Below are 16,892 nucleotides of genomic sequence, written 5' to 3' on the forward strand. Positions count from 1 at the left end.
CATTCCTCAGCTCCACCCATATAGCCTCTGTAGACAAGCCCTCCAGGCTGTCCTGCCTACACACAGCTGTGATATTTTCCCTGACTAGTAATGCCACTCCTCCCCCTTTCATCCCACCTTTCATATCTCAGAAGGGATGTGTTGTCATTGGAGACAGTTCAGAGGAGGTTCATGAGATGATTCGGAGAATGAAGAGGTTAACCTATGAGAAGCATTTGGCAGCTTTGGGCCTATACTCACTGGAATTTAGAAGAATGTGGGGAGATCTCACTGAAACCAGCTGAATCTTGAAAGGAGTAGATAGGGTGGATGTGGAGAGGATGTTTCCTATGGTGATATCCAGAACTAGAGGGCACAGCCTCAAAATTGGGGGGTGTCCTCTTAGAACAGAGGCAAGGAGGATTTACTTTAAACCAGAGAGTGATGAATCTGTGGAATGCTCTGCCACAGAATGTGGTGGAGGCCAAGTCCATGCATATATTTAAGGCAGGAGTTGATAGTTTCCTGATTGGTCAGGGTATCAAAGGACATGGCGAGAAGGCAGGTGTATAGGGTTGAGTAGGATCTGAGGTCAACCATCATGGAATGGCGGAGCAGATTCAATGGACTGAATGGCCTAGTTTTGCCCCTATGTCTCGTGGTCTTGCCTGAACATCCTAAGTGTGGACTGCTGAGGTACTACTTTTGAGAAGAGCCAACCTATTGGTTTTTGGTCATTTACATTGAGATTTGAGAGAGGTATATAAAATTATGATGGGTATAGATAGAGTGAATGCAAGCAGGCTTTTTCTGAGGCAAGGGGAGAAAAAAACCAGAGGACATGGGTTAAGGGTGAGGGGGGAAAAGTTTAAAGGGAACATTAGGGGGGGCTTCTTCTCACAGAGAGTGGTGGGATATGGAATGAGCTGCCAGACGAGGTGGTAAATCCGGGTTCTTTTTTAACATTTAAGAATAAATTGGACAGATACATGGATGGGAGGTGTATGGAGGGATATGGTCCGTGTGCAGGTCAGTGGGACTAGGCAGAAAACGGTTCGGCACAGCCAAGAAGGGCCAAAAGGCCTGTTTCTGTGCTGTAGTTTCTATGGTTCTATGGTTCTACATCTACCTTGGGCTTTTGTGGCATTTTCTTCTTTGGCGAAGCATAAAGTGGTTACAACCCAGAAGACGACTCAATGCTCATGTCCATGCCAGTTCTCCACCTGAGCAGAGTTCCACCCCACCCAGCCACTCTGTCTGCCATTTCTCCACAGCAAACACTTCCTCACCATATACTTCCCCAATTCCCTCTTGAAGGCCATAATGGAACCCTCACTCTCCATATCTGCAGGCTGCTCCAGTTCCAACCACACACGTTTATAAAAAGGTGTTGCTTGTGTGACCTGCAGAGGGTGCAGTGTTACTCAGGTCATTTTGAGCTCTCGTTAACTCCACCTCTCTTCTTGCTGCCCATTAATGGTCACTTACCTACACGATACTTTTAGATTCCTTTTTTTTTTGTTGCTCATCTTCTCTCATGGTTTCCCCTTGCCTTTCTACTTATTCGTTTTACTTCAATGTTGGCAGCCAATGAGGCTTTTGGTTACTGTTGATAGGTCATTGATCTGGCCTTTCCTGCTTTTTAAGTCTTTGGTCATCCACGGAGCTTTTGCTTTAATTGTTACGTTTCTGCAGAGCGGTCATTCCTGAATCTTATTTTAATTACAGTTCTGATTGTCAATCTATGATTCTTGCTTGGTCCTTAAAGGCTCCAATGTGGAGTGTCTACATCCTTTGGCAAAGCTATTCAAAACCTTGAGCTACTATGATCATTGTTCCCTAAATGCTTCCCCACTGATGATAGTTCCACTTTGCCCAAGTCATTTCCCAGAATCTAATCAAACAATGTTGTCCTCTTTGAGGTTGGAGTTGTATTGGGCACGAACGTTCTCTTGAGTACACTTAAAATAAAGTCTTCTTTGTCTCTATATTGGAGATGTAAGCTATGTATATCCCTCAAAGAAAATTCTGGGGAGTTCTGTGATTAATGCAGCTCTCTGATTCCACACCTCCCCCTTCCCACCTGTCTTTTTATATTGGCTAACTCCCCTCTTTCTTTCCAGTTCTGTTGATGGGTTTCAAACCGAAAGGTTGACTATCTATGTTCATGGCCCTCCATAGATGTGGCCTTAGGTGCTGAATGCCTCTGGCTCCTTTGCATGTTGCTGCAGATTTCCAGCATCTACAGTCTCATCTGCGTTGAGGTGGCAGTAGGTGCTATAGAAATGCAAAATGCTGGAAGCAGTTGATGAGCCGGTATCTCCACAGTGTAGTCATTTTATTAATATTCCTTTAATCAGTCTGCTTTCCTATTGTTTGATGCAGTTGTTAAAAATACTCTGTTGGATAGACAGGGTACCTGTCTACACTTCAAGGACAATCCAAGTGACATACCTCGTTTAAGCACGAGGAGGATGGATGTTGTGGAAGGGGGCATCAATCTTGTCTTTGTACGATTCACACGTTCAAACAAACAGTGTTGAATAGCAGGCTGATGGAGTGGGGGGCACCAGCCTGACTTAAGGCTCCTTACCCAGCACGAGCTAATGGAATACCGTAGGGGCCAGTGCTCAGGTTTGGGAGTGTCACCACGCTGCCAACTATTTGATAACTCTCAGCTCTGTTCTAATAATGTTCCTTCATTTCACTTGGCCATCAGAAATCTCTGGATGTAAAGTTGTTGGAGCTGCAGCATAACACAGCAGATATTACGCACCCCAAGTGTCTGGGTAAGTGTGTCTCACTTGGTTCTGGGTCTGTTAAATATTCAGTGGGACCTATGCCTCACTTATATTCTCTAATGTGCTTGGAATCTCGTACACACACAGTGTATCATGGTCACTTCCAGAGGGATATGGAAACTTTCAATGAAGCATTAGAAAATCTGCAGATGCTGGACATCCAAGCAACACACACAAGGTGCTGGAGGAACTCAGCAGGCCAAATTCAATGAAATGCTGGTCTCTTCCATGCCATCTTACCATGTCATAAATTACCACGTATAAATTTCACTTCAATTTGAACACCTGCTTGCCTAATTTCATAAGAAATTGCTTAAAGTGTCTTGTATGCTTTAAAAAAATCTGGGCATAAAATTGAAAAATTTGTAATCCATTATAAAAACAAAACAAATCAGATTGCTTTCCTATCAGCAAATCAGGTGGTGTCTGTGGGGAAAGGAAGAGAGAGATAGATGGTTAGCATATCAGGAGACAGACACATCATGTAGGATTTCAACCCAAAACATCATCAATTTCTTTACCTTCTACAGATGCTGCTAGCCCTGCTAAGTTCCACCAGCAGATTATTAACATTTGAGGTCTGGGGATGAGAACAAGTGAGTTTTCAGTAACAAATTGGGGTGGTGTCTAGAATGGGTATAATTAATTGAATATCTCTTATCAAGTAAGACTGAATGAAGCAGTTAGTCAGTGTAACATGCTTTTGGTAGTTTCAGACATGTCCAACTAGCCAGATAGGAAAAAGAAAAACTGAGCTAAATGGATCCAGAAACGTGTGGCAGTTTGACTGACCCAAGAGGATGCTGACCTCAGGTGCTGGCTGCGTGGAATTGTGACTGCATCGGTTTCTACCAGATGCTTCAATTTCCTCCTAAGGAAGTTGGTAAATAAATTGACCCCAGTGTATGGGTGAAGGGTAAGATCTGGGGAAACTGGGAAGAATATGGGGTGAATATAAAATAGAATTGGTGTGAACGTGCAGTTGGTGGCACAAGCTCAGTGGGCCAGAAGGTCTGCTTCTGTGTTGTGACTCAAAACAATGGCAGGTAGAAATATCCATTTCTGGAGTTCAATTCCTGGAGCCTTTGGTCCAGTCCAGGAGATCATGGACAGAGAGTAGAGAGCGAGTAGGATGGGGAATTAAAGTGGCACGTGACAGGAAGCTCAGGGGTGCCTCTGCGGACTGAGTCCAGGTGCTTTGTGAAGTGATCGGTGAATGTAGAGGAGGCAACATAGTGAACACTGAGTGCAGTGTGCTAAAGTGGAAATGAATCACTGCTTCACCGAAAAGACAGTTTGGGTCCCTGGGTGGTGGCAAAGAAGAGGTGTTGTATCTACTTTTGGCAAATGGATTTATTGCTGTCGCATGTATGGAGGTACTGTGAAAAACCTGTTTACGTGTTGTCTGTACAGATCAATTCATAAAAACAGCAACAGAATGCGGAATGAAGTGTTGCAAAGAGAGTGTGGACAGTTGGTGTAAGGTCATAATGAGTTGATTCTGAGGTCAAGAGTCTTATTACGCTAAGAGGCCGTTCGGTGGTCTTATAACACCGGGATAGAAGATGTCCTTGAGCCTGGTGGTATGTGCATTCAGGCTTTTGTATGAGAGCGGCGGGGGGGAGAAGAGAGAATGCCTGGGATGGCTGGGGTCTTTGATTATGCTGGCTGCTTTACCAAGACAATGAGACAATGTGTACAGGCTCCATGCAGGGGATCCTAGTTTCTATGATCTGATGACCTATGTCCACCTCTGCAGTTTCTTAAGACACAAGCAAAGCAATTGCCATACCAATCCATGATACACCTGAATAGGATTCTCCCTGTGATGCGGGCTAAAAGGGACACCAGATTTCTGAGGAAGTAGAGGGGTCTTTTGGTATTTACAATGTGTCCTCCTTTGCACTGAGCTTGCTGTTCCCTGCCACTTTCATTCCTGTACTGTTTTGATGAAGCACAAAGCGAATGTGACAACTAGCACCTCACCTTCTATTTGGGCATGATGCAGCCTTCAGGACTCCAAGTCTAAGTAACTTGCGCTCTCTCTTTGCCTATTCAGAACTGGCTGTTTGTACTGTCAACATGTTGGCTCAGTTCTTTTCCCCCACCCCCACCACTCTTCCAATATTCCCCACTCTGAATTTTACATCTTCTTACCTGCCTATTACTCTTTCCTACCCTCTCCTGGACCCCTCCTCCTATGATCCATTCTCCTCTCCTATGTGATTCCTTCTTCTCCAGCCCTTGACCTTTTCCACACACCTGGCTTCACCTATCTTCCAACTTCCTCCTTTCCCTCTGCCAAACTCTTTTTCTCTGATGTCTTCCCCCTTCTTTCTCAGTCTTGAAGGGTGTCTGCCCAAACTGTCAACAGATGCTGCCTGGCCTGCTGAGTTCTTCCAGCACTTTGTGTGTGGATTTCCCAGCATCTGCAGACGTTCTCGTGGTTATGTTGACTCTATTTTTATGATTCTATTTGTACCGTCCTGCCTTTTGGGTGTGCCTCATCTTTAGGAACACATTATCCCAACAAAGAAGCTTAATTTGCTACTTAACTGCCAATTTAAATAATTTGGATTTGCCTTATGAAAAAGATTCCATTTGTGCTCTCCATCTTTGTTTTGTCCCAGACCTGAAATATCATCTTCCATTTGATTGGCTGAGTCTTTCCAACATTTTCAAATGCCAGTTTTTCTGTTTTTTTTTTATCTATAATCTATAATGTTATAACATAGTGCAGAACAGACAGACCTGAGAGAGAATTGAGAAAACGTATGAATAAGACAGAGTATGCCTTCCCTTCCAAGTCAATCAGACTTCAGATATATTGGCTGGGTCTCGCTGTACAGTGGGTTCTGGTTAATTGGGGTAGCCACTTATCTGGAACACTATACCACTTAATTGGAACAGGTTATGGTTGTTGAACTGTTTGTAATTAGCATCTGTTACATGCACTTGTGTGGCTGTTAGAAACCAGACTCTGCTTGGAGCAAACAGTTTTTAGATAGCATCAGTTCCTTGTGTCTGTGTTCAAAAAGCAGGAATTTATGTCACGGATTCAGCAGTAAAACAATTCAGAGCTGTTTTGCTCACTGTGTTCCAAGCATTCAGGCTCAGATGCCAGGACCGGCCAGGAGTGAAAATGAAGCGATTTCACTACCTCAGCAAGTTAGGGTCGAATTTGAAGGTATCAACAATCATCCTGAATATGAATATGAAGATTTGGAACATGTGGTCATCAAAAGCTTTGTATGAAGGCAGTTCATTATCTGCACTATGTGCTGATTTTGTTCATTTGCGGTCATCAAAAGAACATGGCAGCATACACCAGATAAATTCCTCAGTGTATAATACACAGTTTTATAGTGCTATATTAGTATTAGTAGTTGTAAGGGAAGAGGTAAATGTGATTCCTCTTTGATATGTGCTAAAATGGAAGTCTGTAAGACAAAATGGCGTTAGCTTGGAGTGAGATTGTTTTGAGAAAGTATGAGAGAACCAGTCCACAGTAAGTTTTGAGAAAGTTAAAGGAAATACAAGTCTGCAGCCAGAATAGTGGAAAATGGTGAAGAACTTGTTTGTCTGGGCTGAAGGTTGTAAGATGATAAGGGGGTGCAGCTGGTACCACTGTGCTGGAAAAGTACTAGTTAAGGGGTTTGAAGGGTATAAAAGGGGCACTTTTTTGTGCAAGTGGGAGGGTTTTATCTGAGGCTAGGTCACAGCTGGTGCTAGTGCTAAGAAGATATGGACATGTACATCGAGTCAAAGTTAGAGAGAAGGGGAGAGAAAAAACAACACAGGCTTGTCGGATCTATGGCTGCTCTCTGATATTGCAGAGATAAGCTTGCTCAGTGAATGATAAATATTATATTGATTTCTGTACCGCTTCTACTGATTTTCTTTCTGTATTGCACTTGTGCTGGTTATAATAAAGTTTTCTTGTAGTTTGACGTGCAGTATTTGGAAATGCATATTTGAATAGCCTGAGCTGAATAAGAAAAGAACATAGAACAGATTTTAAAATTACAGTTGTGTTCTAATTTGTGTATTTCATTTAAATACATAATTTGTTACTCAGATAAAAGGTAATTTCTCTTTTCTGTATCATTTTAACTGTTTCCATAATACTTTGGCTAATTCACTTAATTCAGCCAAAACATACTGGTGTCGATGTGTCCCAATTAACCAGAATCCACTGCATTCACTACAAGTGGGCATGCTAGTTTGTGAAGTTCAATAACAATGGATGTGGAAGAACCAGTGGATGTAGTTCAGGAAGACTTTGTTGAGGTGAGTCTATTAAACAATTTTCACACACACAGGATGTAAAATAATATACCAGATTTATGGATATTTAAAGAATCGGGAGATCTGAGATTAATGCAGGAAGATGGTGATGAGTCAAAAATCAGCCATGGCCTTGGTGGAGTAGGGTGAAGGGGCTGAATGCCTCATCAAGTGTTGTACTGCTGGCTGTGACTTTTGGGCATTGCAGATGCAACATCTCGTCAAGGGGCGACGCATGGCACCAGATAATTAACGCGTTTCTTCGTTGCATCACCAGCTGAGAGATACAAGTTCCTCCAGCTGATGAACAGCCACCTGGAGAAGATTGTGCAGGAGAAGATGATGCTGAAACAACGACTGGTGAAGCCTGTTCACCGTCAGTGCCTGCCTGTTGAAGCCAATTGTCACAAGTAAGCTTTGGATCTTGCATCCTGGTATGTAAAGTATCACTAGGATGGTTTGGAGTATCTCAAGGGTGAAATCTGCTAATATCTCGATATAAATGGATATATTTCATTTTGATTTTGTCCGGTGAGCATCACTGTATGTTCCACAGCTGGGGAATGGACTGACAGGAGGATAGTTTCCTGCTGCTGCTTGAGCATTGTAGTGCTTTACAGTATGCACTTCACCTCACTCTCCTCTCCTGCATCCTGGTATATTTAATGTACAACCCAGTCCTTCAGACGTTTTAGCCAAAACCCTGCATCTTCTAAATTAACTCTTTATTCATTGATCTGTCCATTGGAAAGAGTCTAAGAAAATTAAGATACTTTTTGACAAACCTTGGCTCACTAGGAAATACTCTGCCCTGAGTCAACAGATCAGAGTTTTAATCCCCTCAGACTCATTATTAGTCAATACAGTATCTGGGGAGTTGAGGCTGATTTATACTTGTGCGTCAAATTGACGCTGTAGGTACGGCGTAGCCGAGAACCCTACACAGTGCCTATGCGGATCCCTACACCGTAGCCTGACGCGCACCTCTCCCAAAATGTAACTACATGTCGCGGCAACGCAGACCGTAACAACTGTGATTGTTTGCTTGGTAGCATCGCATTTCCTCCTACGCTGCAATAGCTTCCCATTGGGCGACTGAAGGGCAGGGAAGGAACTCTGGCTGCAATGCTTTCCATTAAGCTTTACAGACCTCCGAAATTATGGAGGACACATTTCGCTTTTACGAAAAAAGGCTTTAAACTTGTTTACCCTGAGAAAGACAGCCATGACCATGAAGCCTTGCACGGACAGGTGTGTGCGCTTGCGTGACATGCCTGAATTGAAGAGCGACGCAGACACACCAACGCACAAGTATAAATGCTCACAATGGCGTAGCCCACTTGCATAGGCGCAAGCTAGTACACACAAGTATAAATAAGCCTTTACACAGCACAGAAACGGGCCCTTCAGCCCTTCAGATACCCACCTGTTCTAATCTCATTTGCCAGCACTTGTCAACAGCCTTCCATGCCTTGGTGCACTCATCTAGATACTAATTCAATGTCGTGAATCCTTTGTGTTCACCACCTCCTCTGACCTTGTTGTCCAAACCTCAACACAGGGGGCGGGGAATGTTCTTCCTTATGTGCCATCTAAACCATACTTCTTACCTTAAACCTGTGCCTGTCCTCTAGTTACAGATAACTCTACTGTAGTGAGAGGTTTACTATTGTTTACCCTACTTGTGCACCTCATACTTGGTTAACCTCTATCAGGACCCCCTTGTTCTCCAAAGAATACAAACCCAGCACGTCACTCCTCATAATTGGGACCCTATATCCCAGGCAACATCTTCTGCCTCTCAGTGAAACAATATCTTCCCTGCAGTTTGGCAACAGGAATTGGAGGGCACAGGTTTAAGGTGAGGAGGAGAGATTTAAAGGGGATCTGAGAGGCAACTTTTTACATGGGTAGTTTTAGACACAGTTACAATTACAATGGTACATGGATAGCAAAGGTTTAGAGGGATAGAGGCCAAATGTAGAGAAAATGGGACTGGCTTAGATGGCAATCATGGTTGTTATGGACAAATTGGGCAGTAGGCCAGTTTCTGTGTTGATTAGTATCTTTCTGTACCCTGTTCTTCCTCACTCCATAACACTCTGTATAAGTTTGCAACATGCAATCTCGTTCATTGGGGCACCACGGTAGTTACTGCAGTGCTTTTACAATTTGGGCCAGGGACGTAAGAGTTTGGAGTTAAATTCCAGTGCCATCTGTAACTCCCTCCCTTGATTGTAAAGGTTTCCTCTGGGTGCTCCTGTTTCCTCCCACCATCCGAAGATGTACCAGTTAGTGGGTTAATTGGTCATTGTACATTGGCCTGCCATTAGGCTGGGGTTAAATTGGGGGTTGCTGGGTGGTGCGGCTCAGTGGGCTGGAAGGGTGTGTTGTGCACTGTATCCCTAAATAAATAAATTGTATATCTTAATGCCAATAATCAAGTCGTTAATGTATGTAACAACAATAAGGAAGTTAGTACCGTTTCTTATGGTACCCCACTGGTCACAGGCTCCCAATAAAAAGACCACTGTCAATGGATTTAGTCAGTGATATTGTCCTTCAGATAGACATAAACTCAGGTCTTGCTCTCCGGCCCAAGTAAATGCTCATACGGTTATTCACAAGATTATCCCTCATCACCAAGATGGTAGAAGGACATCAACAGACTTTAGGACTTATTCCTCATTCGAGAATTTTTATGCAGCTTCCATCAGGGATTGTGTTGCTGGGATCATACTGTGCACAAGTTACCTTTCTTACATGACAGTACATTGGTGTGGTATTCAGCAAGGTCCTGCATAGTAGGCTCATCCAGAAAATTAAGCTGTGTTGCATCTGTGGTGACTTAACTGCTTGGATCCAAAATTGCCTTGTCAATAGAAAATAAAGAGTAACAGTGGATGGGTGGAGGTCTGTCTGCGGAGAAAACGTGGGGTTGGCAAGTAAGTTTGTAGATTGGTGGCATTGTGGATTCCACAGAAGGTTGCCAAAGGACATAGTGGGATATCGATCAGTTAAAGATATGGGCAGAGAAGTAGCAAATAGCATTTAATACAAACAAGTGTGAGGTGCTGTACTTTGTTAAATCCAATGTAAAGGGAATGTACACAGCTATTGGCAAGATCCGTAACGACGTTGATGAACAGAGGAATCTTGGTGTCCCTCGTTTGGTTCCCTGAAAGTAGTTGTACAAGTCAGTAGACTGATAAAGAAAGCATGCGGCATGTTTGTCAGTCGAGCCCGTCAAGTTGTGTTGCAGCTTTATAACACTCTGGTTAAGCTACGTAAGGCATAGGAGCAGAATTTGACCATTTGGCCCATTGAATCTGCTCTGCCATTCAATCATAGCTGATCCTTTTCCCCCTCCTCAGCCCGACTTCCCAGCCTTCTCCCTGTAACCTTTGATGCCGTGTCCAATCAAGAACTTACGAAGCTCTGCCTCAAATACACCCAACGACGTGGCCTCCACAGCTGTCTGTGGCAACAAATTCCACAAATCCATAGCCGTCTGGCTAAAGAAATTTCTCTGCATCTCTGTTTTAATGAATGCCCCTTTATCCTGAGGCTGTGCCCTCTTGTCTGAAACTCTCCTACCATGTGAAACATCCTTTCCACGTTTACTCTGTCTAGGCCTTTCAACATTTGAAGAGTTTCAGTGAGATCCCCCCCATCCTTCTAAATTCCGGCAAGTACAGACCCAGAGCTATCAAACGTTCCTCATATGATAACCGTTTCATTCCCAGAATCATCCTTGTGAACCTCCTCTGAACCTTCTCCAATGCCAGCACATCCTTTCTTAGACGAGGAGCCCAAAGCTATTCACAGTTTTAAAGGTGAGGTCTCACCAGTGCCCTATAAAGCCTCAGCATCTCATCTCTGCTATTGTATTCTAGACCTTGTGCTCTCTAGAGTGGCAGATATGATAAAAGTTCATAAAAAAAAAAAAATTAGGTGAGGCAAAGTAGACAGCCAGGATTGGAATGTCTGTACTAGAGTACATGTAATTAAGTTGAGATGGTTAAGTTTGAAGGAGATGTGCGAGGTAGGGTCCTGGAATACACTGTCAGGGGTGGTAGTAGGGATAGGTAGCAGAGGAGCATTTAAGAGACCCCTAGATGGGCACATGAATATGCAGAAAAGGGAAGAATGTGGTCAATATACAGAGAAAAGGGATTAGATTAATTACGAGTCATTGTATTCAGCACAGCTTCGTGGCCTGTCCTCTGCTGAACTATTGAGTTCTATGTACAGCAGTGCACACATTTCGATTCAACTGAACTGAATTCTGGATAAGTTTAGGGTGAAGGGGTAAGAAATTCAGGGGGAATCTGCGGAGAAGTTTCTTCCCCCCAGAGGGTGGTTAGAATCTGGAGTGTACTGCCTGAGGCAGAGAGGCTCGCAACTTTTAAGAAGGTTCAGGTAAATGGGATTAGTGTAGATAGGTGCTTGATGGCCAGCATGAAAATAGTGGGCCAGAGGGCCTGTTTCTGTGCTATATGAAAGGTCCCTGTCCACAGTCTTTAGCTATCAGTGATGTGCAGACATTCACTCTACACTTTCTAGTGCCTGCTTTCCATCGCCATTCGCCATTCCTTATTCTTACTCTCTACGATTCCCCATTCTCACTCTCCCCATTCACCTGTTTCCCATTCTCACTCTCCCGTATTCACCTGTTTCCCATTCTCACTCTCCCGTATTCACCTATTCTTTGTTCTCACTCTCCCTATTCACCTGTTTCCCATTCTCACTCTCCCGATTCACCTGTTTCCCATTCTCACTCTCCCGTATTCACCTGTTCCCCATTCTCACTCTCCCGTATTCACCTGTTCCCCATTCTCACTCTCCCCTATTCACCTGTTCCCCATTCTCTCTCCCCTATTCACCTGTTTCCCATTCTCACTCTCCCCTATTCACTGGGTTCCCATTCTCACTCTCCCCTGTTCAGCTGACCACTCCCTCAATTTCTTCCTGCAGCTTGTTTCCTCACTCATTTAGTGGAATATTTGCTGGAAGCCTCCTGATGACTCTCCCTATATCTATATCTATATCTCTATCTCTCATCGAAGTAGGGAAGAGTATTGAGGTGTCCTCTCACTATAAACCACACTCAGGTTACCCATTAACATTTGATAATCCTGATAAAATCACAGAACACCACAGCACAGAATCAGGCCCTTCAGCCCATCTAATCTGTGCTGAACTACTAATCTGCCTAGTCCCATTGACCTGCACTGAACTATAACCCTCCTATCCATGTATCTGTCTAAATTTCTCTTAAATGTTGAAATTGAACCTCAATCCACCACTTCTCCAGCAGCTTGTTCCATACTCTCACCACTCTGAGTGAAGAAGTTCCTCTTTGCATTCCCTCTAAACATTTCACCTTCAGCCTTAACCCATGACCTCCAGCTAGTTTCACCAAATCTCAGTGTAAGAAACCTTACACTAGGGAATAAAGTTCTAAACCTATTCAATCTTTCCTTATACCCCAGATCTTCCAGTCCTGGGAACATCCTTGTAAATTTTCTCTGTACTCTTACAACCTTATTTATATCTTGCCTGTACGTAGGTGACCAAAACTGCGCACAATACTCCAAATTAGACTTCACCAATGTCTTGTACAACTTCAGCATAACATCCCACCTCATGTACTCAATAACTTGAGCTATGAAGGCAATGTGTCAAAAGCTTTCATTACACCCCTGTCTACCTGTGATGACAATTATGGACCTATATTCCCAGATCCTTTTGTTCTACCACACTCCTCAATGCCCTACCACTCATTGTGTAAGACCCACCCTGGTTGGTTTTTCAAAGGTGCAACACCTCACACTTACCTGCATTAAATTCCCTCTACCATTTTTCAGCCCATTTTTCCAGAAGGTCCAGTTCCCACAGCTAGCTTTGATAGTTTTCCTCATTGTCCACAACATCCCCATTCAAGACAGGAATTGCACCGCCTCAGATTGCAAAACCCTGCAGCGGATAGTGAGGTCAGCTGAGAAGATCATCAGGGTCTCTCTTCCCGCTATTACAGACATCTACACCACACGCTGCACCCGCAAAGCTAACAGTATTGTGAAGGACCCCACGTACCCCTCGCACAAACTCTTTTCCCTCCTGCCATCTGGTAAAAGGTACCGAAGCATTCGGGCTCTCACGACCAGACTGTGCAACAGTTTCTTCCCCCAAGCCATCAGACTCCTCAATACTCAGAGTCTAGACTGACATCTACATCATTTATTATTATATTGTAATTTGTCCTCGACTGTGCCTATTGTCTTGTTTATAAATTATTGTACTGCCCTGCACTGTTTTGTGCACTTTATGCAGTCCTGTGCAGGTCTGTAGACTAGTGCAGTTCTTATGTTGTTTTACATTGTCTAGTGTAGCCTTGTGCTGTCTCACTTAGCCTAGTGTAGTTTTGTGTTGTTTCATGTAGCACCATGGTCCTGGAGGAACGTTGTTTCGTTTCTACTGTGTACTGTACCAGCAGCTTATGTTCAAAATGACAATAAACTTGACTAATGGTGTTTCCAATATTCAAGTGTAAAGGAGAACAAAATAATTGTTACTCTGGATTTGATGCAGCACAAAAAATTTTTTTTGTCTTCTGCAATTTTGGTGTCATCTGCAAATTTGCTGATACAGTTTACCCCATTATCATCCAAATTGTTGATATAGATGACAAAACAATGGACCTAATACTGATCCCTGCAGCACACCACTAATCACAGGCATTCAATCAGAGAGGTTAACCATCTACTACCACCTTCTGGCCTCTCCTGTGAAGCTGATGTCTAATCCAATTTACTACCTAATCTTGAATGCCATGTGAGTGAATGTTCTTGACCAACCTTCTGTGTGGAACATTGTCAAAAGCTTACTGAAATCCATGTGGACAACATCCACTGCCTTCATCAACTTTCCTGATAACTTCCTTGGTTAGATGTGACCTACCACACACAAAGCCATGTTGACAATCCCTAATCAGTCCCTAGCTATCCAAAACTAATACAGTATATCTGGTCCATTAGAATACCTTCCAATAACTTACCTATTACTGATGTCAGGCTCACCAGCCTACAATTTATTGGCTTATTCTTAGAGCCTGTTGAAGAAACTGTCTTGGAAAAGACTGTTCAGTTGAGTCTCGTTATGCAGTATTTTTATGGTCAATTTTCCTGTGTTGTGTGAGAAGCCTTGCTATAAAATGCCAGCAGACTATATGTATCTATGATCATTGTCCTTGGCCTCTCCAAAACTTCAGTAATCTTTCCTTTAACAAATCATGTTCTTCCTAAACAATGACTTGAGGAAGTCATTAGTAAATCACTTCTTTTCCCTGTATCCCCCAAAGTTGCTCTGACTGATGTGTACTTATTTTGTTGATGCCCTTTTTCTTTACACAAAGAGCCACACTGGAAGTACCCTGGCATTACTGTCATAACCAGAGAGGACTGGACAGAGATGGGCTGAGCTTCCTCTTTAACTGTTGGATATACTTCACTCATACTGCCAGCATCTAATTTAAATACAGCAGACCCTTTAGTGGTCACCTGATTTGATAATTTGCCCTTGACTACAGCGCCTATGGAGATGCACTGTACCATAAAGACGGGTGCAAAGTTTTCATTAGGAACCAAATCCAGCTCATTCAGTGTACATACGTAGTTGACATTTTTTGCTCTTGAATAGGCCTAGGTCCCTGTTTGTTCTTGCTCTTTTGTGTATGTTTTGAAACCTCCGAAAGTTTACTTGACTTTGTTGCAAATATCTTGCATTCTTTTTTGCCTTCTTAACTTCCTTCTCCTTTGTACCATTTCCTATTTTATTACTCTGGGCATCCTGCCAAGTTGAGTTCTGCGTATCTAGCATCAGGTTTCCTATTGTACTTCACCACACTTGGTTCCTCAACAGCCAGTAGGTAACACACTGGAGCATCCTAACTTTTATCTTAGTTGGAAAATATTTCATCTGATATCTCTCCCCCTTCCTCCCTCTCTCTCCCTTTCTCCCCGTAAAAGAGTTGAATTAACACTAGTTAAGACAAAGTCAGTAACAAACACCAAGACTTCTTTTTATGCTACATTTAACTCTTGTTCATCATATTCTCCTAGACATGTCTCAGAGCTCCCCTCAAGGATGATTCAAGTAATTGAGGATCTTAGCCCTAATCTGCAGTTAATAAAATCCATCCCTCTTTTGTCACAAAAAGTGAGGATAATGGTAAGTAACCTTCCAGGTATTTTGCAATGTTTCTTTCAGTTTCCCTATCCAATTCAACAGCATGAATGAGATACAAAATATAGTCCAATCGCTATGTCCACTTTTGCCTCTCTGCCATCACTTTATTGTGCAGTAACTGACCTGGGGGAACTCTGTACACGGTATAGAGGGAACTCTACTCTAACTAACCTGGAAGAACTTACACTGGTATAGAGGGAGCTCTGTATCTATCTGTACAGAATCTAATCTGGAAATGCTTATTTCCTGTTTCTCTTCCTCAGCAGAGGTATTTCATGTACTGTGGCTACTTGAGAAATATTCAGTACAAACACTGATGTGAGAAATAAATATTCTCCTTCCTGGCACACAGCCATCCAAGTATGAGAAATAAATAGGTAACTCTGAACATGCTGTGTGTATGTAAAGCCTGTCTCTTGTACATTTAGGAAGATCTGATGAAGATGATGGCCTCTGAGATACTGAAGCTGAAGGAAGTGATGGAATTTATTGTGAAATGGAGGGAGCAGCAGAAGAACATGAATTTGGAGTACCTGGACAGGAAAGATTAAGTCCCTGGCTGGAATGGCACTTTCACCAGAGAAGCCAACTGTTTGTGGAAAGAGATTTTAGATTTGAAGATAGGAACTACCAATGGATGGGTGCAGGGACGGACGTGAAAGGTGCTTGTGACTGGCTGACTACACAGCTGATGTTGGTTGTGGGAAGTGTCTAGCTCGACACTGGAAACCGTCAGTGCCATAGATGTGGACTTTTCACCCTTCCCAGTGTTTTGCCAGCGTTTGCTTCCTCTCACCAGATGCAAGCTGGTTGGGAGAGTACAGTTCTATGTACAGGTACTCTGACACCAACCAGACAGATGCCAGATTGATCACTTTGCCACAAATACCCACCTGCTTGCTGTCCTTTGCCCGAAATGCAGTTTCTAGTAGAATCGCTGTCACAGCTACAAGTACACTCTGATTTCCTCCATAATCGTCCCAAAAATGGCCATCATCTGAAGGGGAACTCGGAACCTCCTGCTGTCCCTTTCTGTCACTACTCTGGTTTTCTCTGATCCTGGGTGGATTGGTATTGGTTCATTCGAGACAGACAAATTAGGATCAACCAGTGATGGTTATTTAATGACTGCCTCATGACTGCCAAGGTTAGTTTTCACGTTATCACAAATTGGCTGAGATGTCGCACGTCTGGAAATAAAGTTTAGAATATTTTGCACCATTGAACATGTTTCAGGATTTACTATTTGTGTAACAAGTAGGAGCAATAACTGGGAGCAGAAGTGAGGCAGTTTTAATGCTGTATTTTGTGTAAGATCCCTGACCTGGAACAACCTCCCCTGCATACGCAAGCCTGTGTAATGGCCTGGATAGGTGCAGCTGTGTGGGAGCAAACTAAGACAACGCAGAGTCGGTGTTTGAAATAACGGATGATTTATTTTTTAAAAAACTATGTGCAGCAGGAGACCAATCAAAGGGATCTACCCGAGAATGATTTTGGTACAGCTTTTACATTCTCAGTTGATGAAAATATCAGTAAAACTACATTTTGATAAGACGAAGACATAATTAAGTG

At 43.1% G+C, this 16,892-nt stretch overlaps 1 protein-coding gene across 6 annotated transcripts in view; it reads left to right on the plus strand.

The window, feature by feature from the left end:
- Positions 1-16,543, plus strand: part of haus2 (HAUS augmin like complex subunit 2) — a 46,202-nt gene extending 29,659 nt beyond the window's left edge. For all 6 annotated transcript variants that reach the window (XM_072263694.1, XM_072263686.1, XM_072263669.1 and 3 more), the window contains 4 exons: positions 2,699-2,768; positions 7,345-7,477; positions 15,191-15,299; positions 15,746-16,543. In XM_072263694.1, coding sequence (XP_072119795.1) covers positions 2,699-2,768; positions 7,345-7,477; positions 15,191-15,299; positions 15,746-15,868 — 435 coding nt within the window. In that variant the 3' untranslated portion in view covers positions 15,869-16,543. The remainder of the gene's footprint in view (positions 1-2,698; positions 2,769-7,344; positions 7,478-15,190; positions 15,300-15,745) is intronic.
- Positions 16,544-16,892: the final 349 nt, after the last annotated feature.

The sequence above is a fragment of the Mobula birostris genome, chromosome 1 (assembly GCF_030028105.1).
Source record: "Mobula birostris isolate sMobBir1 chromosome 1, sMobBir1.hap1, whole genome shotgun sequence".
NCBI classification, from domain to species: domain Eukaryota; kingdom Metazoa; phylum Chordata; class Chondrichthyes; order Myliobatiformes; family Myliobatidae; genus Mobula; species Mobula birostris.